The sequence below is a fragment of the Taudactylus pleione genome, unplaced genomic scaffold (genome assembly GCF_031769625.1).
Source record: "Taudactylus pleione unplaced genomic scaffold, aTauple2 ptg000007l, whole genome shotgun sequence".
NCBI classification, from domain to species: Eukaryota; Metazoa; Chordata; class Amphibia; order Anura; family Myobatrachidae; genus Taudactylus; species Taudactylus pleione.
In genome coordinates this window covers 4,505,634-4,518,950 of record NW_028284410.1, presented here as the reverse complement: position 1 = coordinate 4,518,950, position 13,317 = coordinate 4,505,634, and the positions used below count along the sequence as shown (strand labels likewise).

At 44.1% G+C, this 13,317-nt stretch overlaps 1 protein-coding gene across 2 annotated transcripts in view; it reads right to left on the bottom strand.

Annotated features, from left to right (window-relative positions):
* MNMIP1 (manchette microtubule inner protein 1) overlaps nucleotides 1-8,307 on the bottom strand; it is a 79,782-nt gene extending 71,475 nt beyond the window's left edge. For both annotated transcript variants that reach the window (XM_088460388.1, XM_088460378.1), the window contains exon 1: nucleotides 8,090-8,307. In XM_088460388.1, the coding sequence (XP_088316514.1) occupies nucleotides 8,090-8,102 (13 nt within the window). In that variant the 5' untranslated portion in view covers nucleotides 8,103-8,307. The remainder of the gene's footprint in view (nucleotides 1-8,089) is intronic.
* Nucleotides 8,308-13,317: the final 5,010 nt, after the last annotated feature.

Sequence of the window (13,317 nt, the reverse complement as noted above, 5' to 3'; positions counted from 1 at the left end):
CCAATACAAGGTCAGCACAATAGTATAATCTGATAATCTGTACAACCACTGAGCATAGAGTATAACAGCGCAATGTCCCGGAGGTATGATGGAATGAGACCGTGGCTGAACTCGTCGGCTCAGTACTGATAGGTGACGGTACAGAGGCAGATGAAAGTGATATACTTGCTGGCAGAGATGAAGTGGTTAGTGCAGGTTTGTATGCAGTATGGAAGCTGCGATGCTGACAGATGATGGAATACAGCGACAGATGGACCACAGGTCTGTATGCAGTGTGGAAGCTGCGATGCTGACAGGTGATGGAATACAGCGGCAGATGGACCACAGGTCTGTATGCAGCGTGGAAGCTGAGATGCCGGCAGGTGAACGGTAGATGCGTAGATGGCAAATAGGGAGAACCCACGAAATAGCAGATGAAGTCACAGAGGACACGAACACAGGATTCAGGAGTAAGTCTGGAGCCTTGAACTATCCGGGATAGGAACATGCTGTTCAGGCAATGGGTTGCTCACGGGAACTGGTTGAAATAGGGTGTGGTGAATATCCATTGGTCTGGCTGACCAGGTGAGCACATAGGTGCAGCAATGTAATTGCCAAGGAATGTTTCTGCACAGGCTTGGATACAGCAATGGAGGAGTGTCTAAGCTTGTCAGACATGCTAAGACCCAGATTAGTGAAATTTTGTAGCTGTTATATACTTGAGAAAAAAAAAGAAATAAGATATACTGTATATACCTTCAACTGGGATCATCAGTGCCATTTCCTGCATTGATTATAAGGTACAATTATGTGTAGCACATCAAAACTTACATCACATGCAACCGTGAGAGCCCGCAATTTGTGCATACACACTGCACGATATGCACGTTTTGTCATTCTGATTTGGCCATATCGGCATGACATCCCTTCAGTGTGTACCCAGCATTAGAGCTGATACACTAGAGAAGTACCAGTTACTGTAACAAAGTTGCCACTGCTAAAGTTTCTTCAATGAGATTTGCCATTGAAAGAGGACCAGTGCAAATTTGAATGTTTAGCATTATTAGTCACAGACATTTTAAATACAGACCAGGAGATCAACATAGTTTACAAAGGTGGAAAGTTGTTGAAAATTAAAAGAACTTACATTTCTGTGGGTATGAGGAAGCTTAGATGATATCAAGAGTCCATTTATTCAGGTTACAACAGTGCATGTTTTTTATTAATGTTCTTCTTTAATTAGGTAGTAATGAGGAGTCCTTCACAATAACAATATTATTTTCCCATCCCTTTCTCTTAGAGGAGAGCTGGTGGCACTCTCTATCAATCTCTTTCTGTAAAGAAATGCTGTCTCGTTCCCTCCAGTTTTAGATTATGGGCATGTGTTCTATGAATCCAGTTAAATATATTGTATGTCTAAACTATGTCAATAACCTTAAAGCCTTTATGCATGGTAAATATTTTATAACAATGACTACACTATATTTCAGGCTGAGAAGATAGAACTGCCCTTTTATTACACAATATATTTTATATTGCGTTTTGTTGACTGACAGGACTTGAAAATATAGGTCTATGTCCTTTTGCATTAAGGCTTAGTGAAACATCATGTAGATTGTTCCAGTCATATCTCCTCTGGCCTTCCTGTCCTCTAACCTGTACATGCTCAACTCTATCATTTTTTATTAATCATTTTTATTTTAGTTTAATTTTGTTGCCCATAAGTAATTTTAATAGTCATTGATTGAATAGTTTAATATCTTTAAGTAAGAATTGTACATACAACTTGAGGCGGGTCCCATCAGTGATATACAGTATACGAGGCGTGATCTTATCAGTGATCTACAGTATACTGAAGGCGTGATCTCACCAGTGATATACAGTATACTCCAGGCATGATCTCATCAGTGATATACAGTATACCCAAGGCGTGATCTCACCAGTGATATACAGTATACTCCAGACGTTATCTTACCAGTGATATACAGTATACTTGAGGCGTGATCTCACCAGTGATATACAGTACACTCCAGACCAGTGGTGGGCTGGGCCCGGGGGGCAGGGAGCCACGTGCCCCCCGGGCCGCAGCGCCATGCGGGCCGCCTGTGTCTCTGTGACACCGGCTGCACCGCATGTATAGCGCTGACAGGACGGAGTTCGGTCAGCGCCACAGCCGCCAACTCCGGCAGCTGTCTGTTTGTTTTGATCAGCAGCCAATGAGAGTCTGATAGACTCTCATTAGCTGCTGCTGCACCCACTGCAGGAGCCGCTCCATCTTCCGGCACCCGCAGTGGGTAATGGCAGAGGAGTCATGACCTCCCATAATGCATAGCGTCCCGGCCTGGGAGTACAGACGGAGGAGCGGATGGCGGCGGCGGAAGCAGGGATTCAGGTGTTTTGGGTTTTTTTTATTACGTGTGTCTACTGGGAGGGGGGTTGGCACTACAAGGGGGAGACCACTACTAGGGGCACTGCAAGGGGGGACCACAACTACTGGGGACACTACAAGGGGGGAACCACTACTACTGGGGGCACTACAAAGGCGGTGGACTACTACTACTGGGAACTACTACTACTGGGGGCACTACAAGGGGGGGGACTACTACTATTGGGGGCACTAGAAGGGAGGACTACAAGGGGGGGGGACTACTAGGGGCACTACATAGGGGGGAGGGGACTACCACTGGGGGCACTGTATAAGGGGCACTGCATAGGGGCGATCACTACTGGGGGCACTACTGGAGGCCTGCATAAGGGGGTCCTCTCCTGGGGCACAGGGGGGCACTGCATATTGGCACCACGACAGGGGGCTGCCCCTAATCTTTATTTTTACTTTACATTAATCCCATATGGACCAGCCTCCTCCCTGGAACACTTGAAGGGGGGCGCCATAGCACGCACGTTCTTCGGGCACCCTGGCTACACGCTACTCCTCTGCCAGGGCCGCCTGCATGCATTTGCCCCCCAGGCTCAAAGTTGCCAGCCAGCCCCTGCTCCAGACATTATCTCACCAGTGATATACAGTATACTCCAGGCATGATCTCATCAGTGATATACAGTATACTCCAGGCGTGATCTCACCAGTAACATACAGTATACGCCAGGTGTGATCTCACCAGTAACATACAGTATACTCCAGGGGTGATCTCATCAGTTATATACAGTATACTCAAGGTGTGATCTCACCAGTGATATACCGGATACAATGGCAATCCCCAACATATTCCAAGTGTTCTATTAGTTGTCTCCACTGTCGAGAGCGAGGGGACATTGGGACAGTACTTATTACAGAGCCATTTTTGTGTGGTAGAAATTTTTATTACATAGATCAAAGTGTGTCTAGAAATGTGCATTCAAATAACTGTGCAAATCGACAACTTATTGTTGCTCCCCTCTAGGTGCAGCCACAGGGAAGATGCAGGTAGCCAGTGCCTGGGGTTGTTGTGACAGAAACTGTATCATCATGGACCCATCCCCGTACCGCAATCACATCTTGGTGCATATAGTCTTGCACTTTTGCCACAAAATTAGGCACATTTGCACAATAGTAGATATTTTACATCATGAAAGAGCATCTGCACTACAATATCCCACTTTTGCACTTAGTAAAGTAGCTTTCCAGTATCAACTGAAAAAAAAACCCATATCTTTCCTTGTAAACCAGTTAATAATACTAAACACTAACCCATTTGTTAATCCCTTTTCAGAAGAATCCTGGACGGGGTTGCCAGGTGTTATGTATGGGGGTGTGTGACAGCACAATCATGTCATTGTAGATCGGCCCATTAATCAAAGCTGCACTGTAAATGTGGGGCAGGATCACGGTGACGCTATTCAACGTGAATCGCATCATCAAGCTATAGGACCGCCTACTTCACTCAAGAAGTAAAGGGCATGCATGAGGATAGCCTATGCTTTTGGGAGTTCAGGAGAGTGGCCTAAACTATGCATTAAGCATTAAACAAAATAGCACACAGAACTGAGCTTATGCTATTTTCTTTAGCTAAACTTTTAATAAATTCTCCATCCTTCAGTTAAATATTAAGCCCTATATTAAGTCCTACAATAAACGTAATGTCTTGCTAGCGTTATCCATTGATAAGGGTCTGGTATGTTTGGTCAACAGTTTCTATGTCGACATGCACAAAGTCAACACGGTCAAAATGTTGCCATTCATCATGTCTAAACTTTTTAGTTTTCTATTCTTGCCAGAAAGCAAGTAGAAGACAAAAAACGGCTTTTTGGGGCACACTTAAACATAGTAATTCAAACAATATGATGAGTATATTTATTAAAACACACATTTTATTGAATACTACCCCTTTAAAATATTCCCAACATCTTCAAAATGGGGGTATATATAAAAAAATTTCATTAAAACAAGTATTAAACATCGAGGGTTATGCGAACTATCAAATAAATTCCCTTCTGATACCCAAAATAATCTGAATTAAGCAATAAGCATCAAGTGATGTCATTCCTCTTTGGTACCGTGATTCGGCTACATTAATGTGCAAAAGATATATGAATATAGGAAAGATTTGTATTTTGTAACAAACTGTGTATAAGGGATGTAGTCTGGAACCCGACGGTCTAAATGCCGACCGCTGGCTTCCAGACTTCTTTATCCCGACTAGGGACGAATGACAGGCGTCTAAATGTAGATGCCTGTAATTTGCCCGACGTCGGGAGATCGGCGCACGGCATCAGGTTATGGCTAGTTTCAGTTTTTTTCCCCAAGATGTGGCAAAACAAGCCGCACAGGATTTTTGCATGGATAGTACAATACATTTTAAAAGTAAAATCCAGCTTGCAGCATTGATCAAAGGGAAGTACATATATAACATAAGGTCAAATCATTTAACAAGGAGCAAACATCATAAAGCATAAGTAGCAACAGTCCATTCGCTACAGAAGCCCCTTTCAGTGGAAGTACTGCTTAGTGAAATCACATGACAAATTTTGAGAACCAGCTTTTATGGATTTGCGAGCCTACACATTATCATATTTAGAGGTGCAACATTTTCAGGGGAACTAGGAAGATTATGGGTATTGCTTGCCAAGTGCAGGCTATGTACTCTTATGAATGCAGCCAAGTGCAAAAGCATGAATTCTTTCTGCAAGACAAGATTATTTAAATGACAGAAATATGGAAAGTAAAAATGGATATGAATAGTATGGGAACAATAATCAAGAGTTGTCCATATTGAACAATGAGAGCTTTTATTTGGCACATTGTGGCCAGTTAAAAAAGAAACATTCAAACACATCAGTGACACAAGTAATAATGACATCTCATGTTTCATTTAAGAGATAAATAAAGAAAAATTAACTCTGGACTGATGTCTTCAATGTGCAGAGTTCTAGTTGGATGCACAATGGTAGAAAGGCAGATGTGGACTAATAAGAAATGAGAGCCTGATTCAGAGATGTACGCCGTGCCATTTTTTACGTACATTGAGTGACTGACATTGCACATGCGTGTTAGCCGCACTGCGCACATGCAGAGTTTGTTTTGTGATCACGTTCGCACATAGGATCCATTCGCAAATTGAATGACTGGTAGTAAGCGCTTGTGAGAGGTAACGGGGGTGGCTAGGCAAACGCAGGCATGTTTGCCCATTTAAACACCATTTCATGGGCATGCATAAATTAGCCATTGCCATCTCCTTTGCAGCATGGGAGCTCACTGCATGAGAGCTGCAGTGTTTGGGGCTGGTCAGACTTTACTTACATGCTGCATGGCTGCCTGATCTGGAGGGATGTTACCAATGTTTACGCTGGTGTGTGATGTCAGTCAGATATGAGAAGGGAGCAGTGGACGTCCCTATGCTCGCTATGCTTTGGTAACCTTTCCAGAATACACTTTTTAACAGACTGTTTATAATGTGTTATTGTACCTTATTGCACAGTGTTAGTAAATTACTATCTATGTATTTAATTTAGTCACAATGCATATGAATTGCAAACATTTTTTTAAATGATTAGAAGTGCCACCCTCTTGTAGCTGAAAAACGTCATGGTTAGTGGTATTACAAATATTGAGGATTACTGTACCTTAGAGAACATTATATATAAGTGTATCTGCAGTCATTTCATGTTGTCATGTTACTTGTACAGTAATTTGAGGATACACTGCATTTGCTGTGCTGGGCGTGCAGTACCTTTCAGCCGCAAGAGCTGCTGGATGTGTACCATGGAAAGGTACTCAGCCACACTTGCCAACTTTCCTCGATTGTCAGGAAGACTACCTGAAGAGTGTAGAAATCTCCCTGATTGCACCTTACCCCTATTAAGTAGCTGTTAAATACTTGGAAAAATAAGAAATCAGAGATATATACATTAGAATGGAATAATCAGTGCCATTTCCCTGCATTAGTTATAAAGCACAATGATCCCTATGGCATTTAATAACCGTAATGTTTCTCATGGACACTTTTATGGAACCCCTTGTAAAACACAATACATGAGCATGCACTGAGAAGTATCAGTGTGTTTTCATCAACCCTCTTCAGTCTGTCCTCAATGCTGCTGTTCGGCTCATCTTCCTCTCAGAACGCTCTGCATCTGTCTCCCCTCTCCTACAAGCTCTCCACTGGCTCCCCTTCCCTTTTAGAACCCAATTTAAGGTTCTCACACTCACTTACAGCCCTCAGCCATTCCTCTCCCATTTACATCTCTGGTCTCATCTCCCTTCACTCTCCTGTCCGCCCTCTTCGTTCAACAAATGCACGCCACCTCTCATGCCAATTGATTACTTCCTCCCACTCCCGCCTCCAAGATTTTGACCGTGCTGCTCCCCACCTTTGGAACTCTTTCCCACTTCCCATCAGACACTCCACCTCTCTTCAATCCTTCAAACGGGCTCTCAAGACCCACTATTTCATCAAAGCCTTCCAGCTCTCATCTTAACTTGCTGCTACATGCTCCTTTCTCCCTGCCCACCCCATCTGTGTCACCCGTTTGTCTGTCCCTCCCCTTTAGAATGTAAGCTCCTATGTGCAGGGCCCTCTACCCTCTTGTGCTTCTCCTTACTCTACCTTCATCTATTTCTTACTCTCTACCAGGGCACCTAGCACTTGATTGCTTTGCATTGTTGCTTATCTGGGTGTTATGGTCGCAAATGTAGCATTGTATATTATCCATGTCCTGTATTGTACTGTACTGTACTGTAAGTGAATGTAAATCAACCTATTTGTTTATGTACTATGTAAGGTGCTGCGGAACACTTGTGGCGCCATATAAATAAATGATAATAATAATAATCAACAAGTAGATCTTACTAACTGCTTCGGGGCTCGTTTACATTTGGATGTAAGTCAGGTTTATGGCACGCCTCTCAGATGTAGCTGTACAAGTTCACTTTACTGCAGCGCTCATAGGTGCTGCTTTCACAATCTCCCTGAAATGCTTTTTCAAAAGGTAGGCAAGTATGCTCTCAGTATATGGCTGCTTGCCATAGCAGCCACTGGTCACTGATGACTGCTCTGTCTTTCAGACCATTTGTCTGCGCTGAGGGGGCAGCTAAACCTAAGTGACTGGAGACAAGTGATCGGAATCAACCTGGAGCCTCAGCAGCAGCATGTACTCTGCTGCTAGTTACTGGGGTGGAAACTCAGACTACGAGAACAAAGGTTATCTTTTATTGACTTAATATGATAAATAAATAGGACCCTGCCCATAGCAGCTCAGAATCAGTAGCATATGTTGTGCATTCTTACCCCACTGTACACAGAATGGATACTAAAATAATAGAAAGTGCACATTTCACTTACAGGTAAAAAAAAATAAGAAGAAGAATTATAATTATTAATAACAACAATCCAAACTGCATATAAAAAGCATAACCATGTATGTTAATTGACTTTGTCAAATAACCTAAGTGTTTGCACTTATTTCCCATTGCTTTGCATGTTAAAAACTAACAGCAATGAATCAATAGACAAAACAGCAACACAAAAAAAACAGTGTAACAACCCTACTCCGGCTACATGCATCCCTATACATGCCTTATATGTTTTCTTTCATACATGCTCACCTGCTCACTTTACATTACTACCGATCTTTGCAATACAAGCAAGCAGCAGCGACCATCACTGCTAGCACTTACCCTGTGTGCTCATGCTGTGACCGTGTCTTGTGGCTGCTGCTGCTGGCCACTGTACAGAAATGACATCCAGATATATGTCATAAGGCCCTGCGGTGGCCCCAGCTTCCTGCTTACTACAAATCAAGATTGAAGAGCAACTTTCCGAAGCATTAGCAGTAGTTCCTTCTGATCCTGCAGCAGGAGCTCAGTCACAGAGGAAGGAGCAGAGAGCTTGCCTTAACACGAGCTAAAGGATTGGCTGGTAGGAAACAGGAAAGGCAAGCTAAAGGAATGAATGTGAGCCTGAGACACACAAACACTCTCTGATACACTTTATAGAAAGCAGGAGAGGAGTGAACAGGTTTTACAAGTGTTAAACTTTTATTATAAAGCATAGTTACACTGTAGAAACTGGTATGTGTTTGTAATAAGACAGGAATGTCCTTAAGGTGAGCATGAGCAGGGTTCAAAGCAACCAATCAAAAAAATATGGAATCCCTGTAGATTTAAATGTGTGAGTCCTAATCAAAATACTATTTCCAGACTGCTATTAATATCAGGGTAACCTTTTGTAAAAGTCATACAGAACTTTGTTTTACTGACACTTTCTAATGCATTTGAAATAATTTCTTAATTTATTCTCATTAGAAGCCTAAAGGTGTAATGTAATAGAGCACACATTTTGCTTCAAATGTAAAGCTATTTTGTCCTCCAAATTGTGGGGGGGACTTCCTGTTAGTCCTGGGATCTTGGTTCGTAAAATAAATAATATATTCTGGTGCCTTTAATAAAGTTTATAATAATAAATTATTGCCACCTTTAAATGCCTCCTGTTAATATAAATAAAATATTGAACCCATATCAATAATTAAATAGTGTTCCACCAATGTAGTGCCCCCATGGGTAAAATAAATCTCACAATAAAAAAATCCCTAATAATATTTACCTGTTCCCTCATTATTATCTTTTATTTGTATTGCACCGCATAATTTCAGCAGTGCCGTACAGGGAAAATACAAAAACAGAGAAACCGACATAAAAGTGGTACAGTAACTGTAAGCTGACATAACTGTGGCACGGTTCAGTGTAAAACGAATGAACTAGGAAAGATGCAGAAAAAGGCCACGTTAGGGTGACTCCCTGTGTTTTGATGGCAAGTGTAGGAGAGTGGGGGTGGCAGGGCTGTTCAGTATTCCGTGAGACTGTGCCCAGTAAAGCGTGAGCACACTGAGGGCCTGATTCAGCTTTGGGAATATAGTAAGATAGAGCAAGTAACTGTGAACCTGGACAAACCACGTTGCAATGCAAGGGTGCAAATACATAATTTATTTTGCATGCAGGGTAAATACTGGCTGCTTTAGCATGTAGTCCACAAATACTGCACAGGTTTATTTTTACACAGCAATTTAGATGTCAGTTTGGACATGGCCCTGCCAAAACTAATTCTCTCTGCACATTTTAAATCTGCCCCACCTGCAGTGCAGCATGGTTTTACCAAGATGATCAGTTACATCAGTGATTCCCAACCTCGGTCCTCAAGGCACACTAACAGTCCTGGTTTTAGTGATATCCATGCTTAAGCACAGATGGTTAACTCAAAATAACTGAGGTACTAATTAAGTAACCTGTGCTCAGGTATGGCTATCCATAAAACCTGGACTGTTAGTGTGCCCTGAGGACCGTGGTTGAGAACCCGAGTTACATGCTATATCTTACTCAATCCCAAAGCTGAATCAGGCCCTGAGTCAGTTAAGGAAAGGGACTAGGAGACAAGCGACCAGGAGCAATGGAAACTAGGATAGTACTAGGTATGAAACTTGAGGAAGGAGGGCCTTATCTGTGAGAGATTAAATACTAATGCCACGTATCCACTAGCAGATATTAATGAGCGATTGCACAATTACGACATTCATGAAAATGTCGAAAACAACAAGCGATGCGCGCTCCTGCTGGTCGTTTTCGACATCAATCATCGCCTGAACATGCCGGTCAATCTGTCGATAACGACAGATTGGCCATGATCAGGGTTGATGGACAGTGCCTACACCGAGCGACTAATCATTCAGTGTAGGCACTGCAGGGGATGAGGAATGACGGTACGATTACGATGTAGTAATCGTACTGTCGTTACCTAATCTGCTAGTGGATGTGCGCGTTAAGAGCCTGAGGAGGGGTGTACAATTAGGGGTTGATCTTGTAAGAACTGAAGGACAGGGAAAAGGAAATACTAGAGAACTAGGAGGAGGGATGGCAGGCTCTGATAACGAGGTGTGTTTTAGTGCCAGTTTGAAGCTGGCAAGATTGGAGGAAAGTCTGACTTGGATAGAGTGAGTTCCAGAGCAGGGAGCCTGAGCGGGAGAAGTCTTGGAGATAGGCATGAGAGTAGGTAACCATGGAGGAATTAAAGCCGCAATCAGGGAAGGAGTGTGGACAGAAATGTGGTCAGAGATGTATGAGGGAGCAAAGAAATTAAGTGCTTTGTGAGGGTCAGAAGTTTGAACTGGAGCCAGTGAATGAGTTGCAGAGGGGGAAGGCCAAAATGGAACGCATAGAAAGTAAAATGAGATGGGTAGCGGCATTCGTGATAGATTTAAATGAGGAGAGTTGAGCGAGGGGAAGGCCAGAAAGGAAGAGTTTACAATAGTCGAGGTGGGAAATGATGAGTGCTTGGATAAGGTTTGCGGTGACATCTGGGGTCAGAAAAGGCATGATCTTAGAGATGTTTCAGAGGTGGAAATGAAAGACAGGGCGGAGTCCAGGGTAACACCCAGTAGTATAGCCAGAGGGAGTGCAGTGGAACTGATAGCTCAACCAGTGTAAACTCATTGCCTAATCAGCACCTATGCCAGGATACAGTTCACTATAAATTCTTTTTGTACTGCAAGTTACTGCACTGACCGTTGGTGCAGTACCTGTTTGGCACCAAGATGGGGTGGGGGTAGCACAGAACTGGACATACATATGACGGGGGGAGGGAGCACAGAACAGGACATACAGATGAATGGATGGGCAGTACAGTACAGAGGACAGAAAGGGTGGGCAGTACAGTACAGGCCATAGAGAAGGGGTTGTGGGGGCACAATACAAATATCTAGAAATCAGACTGGCGAAAGGGGAGAGCACAATACAGAAGTTGGGGGGGAGGCATGTACACATGAGGGTGGGCACAAAACAGGACATGCAGATTGGAAAGCATATAAGGGTGGGGTATGTTGGGCCTTACAAGAGGCACATGGGAAACAGCTGGGCCCTTGGAGCCTAAATGTATGTGTTCGCTCATGTCAAAATCTGGTTACGCCACTGGTGACACCCAAGCATGTACTTGAGAATCAGCCAGGAGAGAGATATTGTTGACAAGAGAGAAAGGTGGAGTGGAAGGGGCCCTGTAAGGGAGGAAGATAATGAGTTCAGATTTAGGCCCAGATTTACGAGTGATATTCTTGTTATCAATTACTTACTAATCTTAAATGGTGCTCCAACCAATCAGCTCCTGTTATTTTTCAAACATGTGACAGGGGCTGTTTGGTTGGAGCACCATTTAAGATTAGTAATGAATTTAAACAAGAATATCACTCATTGATAAATCTGGGATAGCTGAGAGGCAGAAAGAGAAAAGGAAAGGGGATGGTGGAGAGAGGGGAACGCAGCACAAGTAAATGAGGACAATATGTTCTCCGAATTGTGGAAAATCTAATCACATGATGAGATTGCTGTATCTGACAAAGGTGCTCCCAGGGAGTAAAAAACTAAGGGCCTAATTCAGACCCGCTCGCGAACGCTGAGCGCTCGCAAGCGGGTCGATGTTGGCCAAGTGCGCATGCGCACGACAGAGGCGGCTCCGTCGTGCACATGCGCGAGACCCGAATAACGACGGCCAAGCCGTCGTTATGGGTCTCGCACCAAAGGGGGCATACTGTCGATGGTGAGTGACAGCACGCCCCCTTTGGTGGGCGTGCCAGGGGCGTGGCTGGCCAGACGGAGGCGTTCCCATGGGAACGCCTACCGTCTGGGGCCGGCCCCACTGACATCACAAGTGATGTCAGTGGGCGTGCTTTTGGCTCTGATAGAGCCGAAAGCACTCCAGGGCTTGCGGCAACGAGACCCTACCACAAGGGTCTCGTCGCAAGTCCGATGGTCGCGATGGTCTTGACCATCGCAACCATCATTTTGACAGCTCGCATTAGCTGTGGGTGGTCACCCACAGCTATGCGAGCGGCCAGGAGGCCCTGATTCAGAGCGAGTGCTCTGTCAGAGCGTCCGGCTCTGAATCAGGGCCAAAGTTCAAAGGGAGAGAGGAAAAGGTAACTCCTTTATTTGAGGGACACTGGGCCTCATTCAGAGCCGGACGCTCTGACCAGAGTGCTCACTCTGAATCAGGCCCGGCCTACCTAAAATTGGAGCGGCCTCTTGGACGCTCGCATAGCTGTGGGTTACCAACCACAGCTTATGCGAGCGTCCATGATGATGGTCGAGATGGTCAAGACCATCGCGACCATTGGGCTTGCGACGAGACCATGCGGTAGGGTCTTGCTGCCGCAAGCCCTGGAGTGATTTTGGCTCTATCAGAGCCAAAATCACCCACTAGTGATGTCAGTGGGGCCGGACCCAGATGGTACGCCTCCGTCTGGCAGCCACGTCACCGGCACGCCCACCAAAGGGGGCATGCTGTCACTCACCATCGACAGCACGCCCCCTTTGGTGCGAGACCCATAACGACGGCTTCCCCGTCGCTTGCCGGGTCTCGCGCATGCGCACGACGGAGCTCCCTCCGTCGTGCGCATGCGTACTTGGGCACCATCGACCCGCTTGCGAGCGGGTCAGAATCAGGCCCTGTGTGTCAAATGTATAATAAAAATTCACTTTTATTTATATTGATTAAAACGAAATAAGGCAAAAATACATCGTATAGTCATCATATTCAAATCATTTAAATGTTAATGGTATTTTTCAAACACATATGAATACACCTTCCTATTTTCATATAAGTTGCGATTATTGGCTAATATTCTATGTTTGATTTGATTTGAATATGATGACTATACGATGTATTTTTGCCTAATTTCGTTTTAATCAATATAAATAAAAGTACATTTTTATTATACATTTGACATTGCTGAGAGGCAAAAAGATACCTGAGTGGGGAGATATGTCAGGGGAGGAAAGGTATATTTGAGTATCATCAGCATAAAGGTGGTATTGGAGGCTGAAGGTGCTGATGAGTTTTCTAAGAGAGGAGGTGTACAACGAGA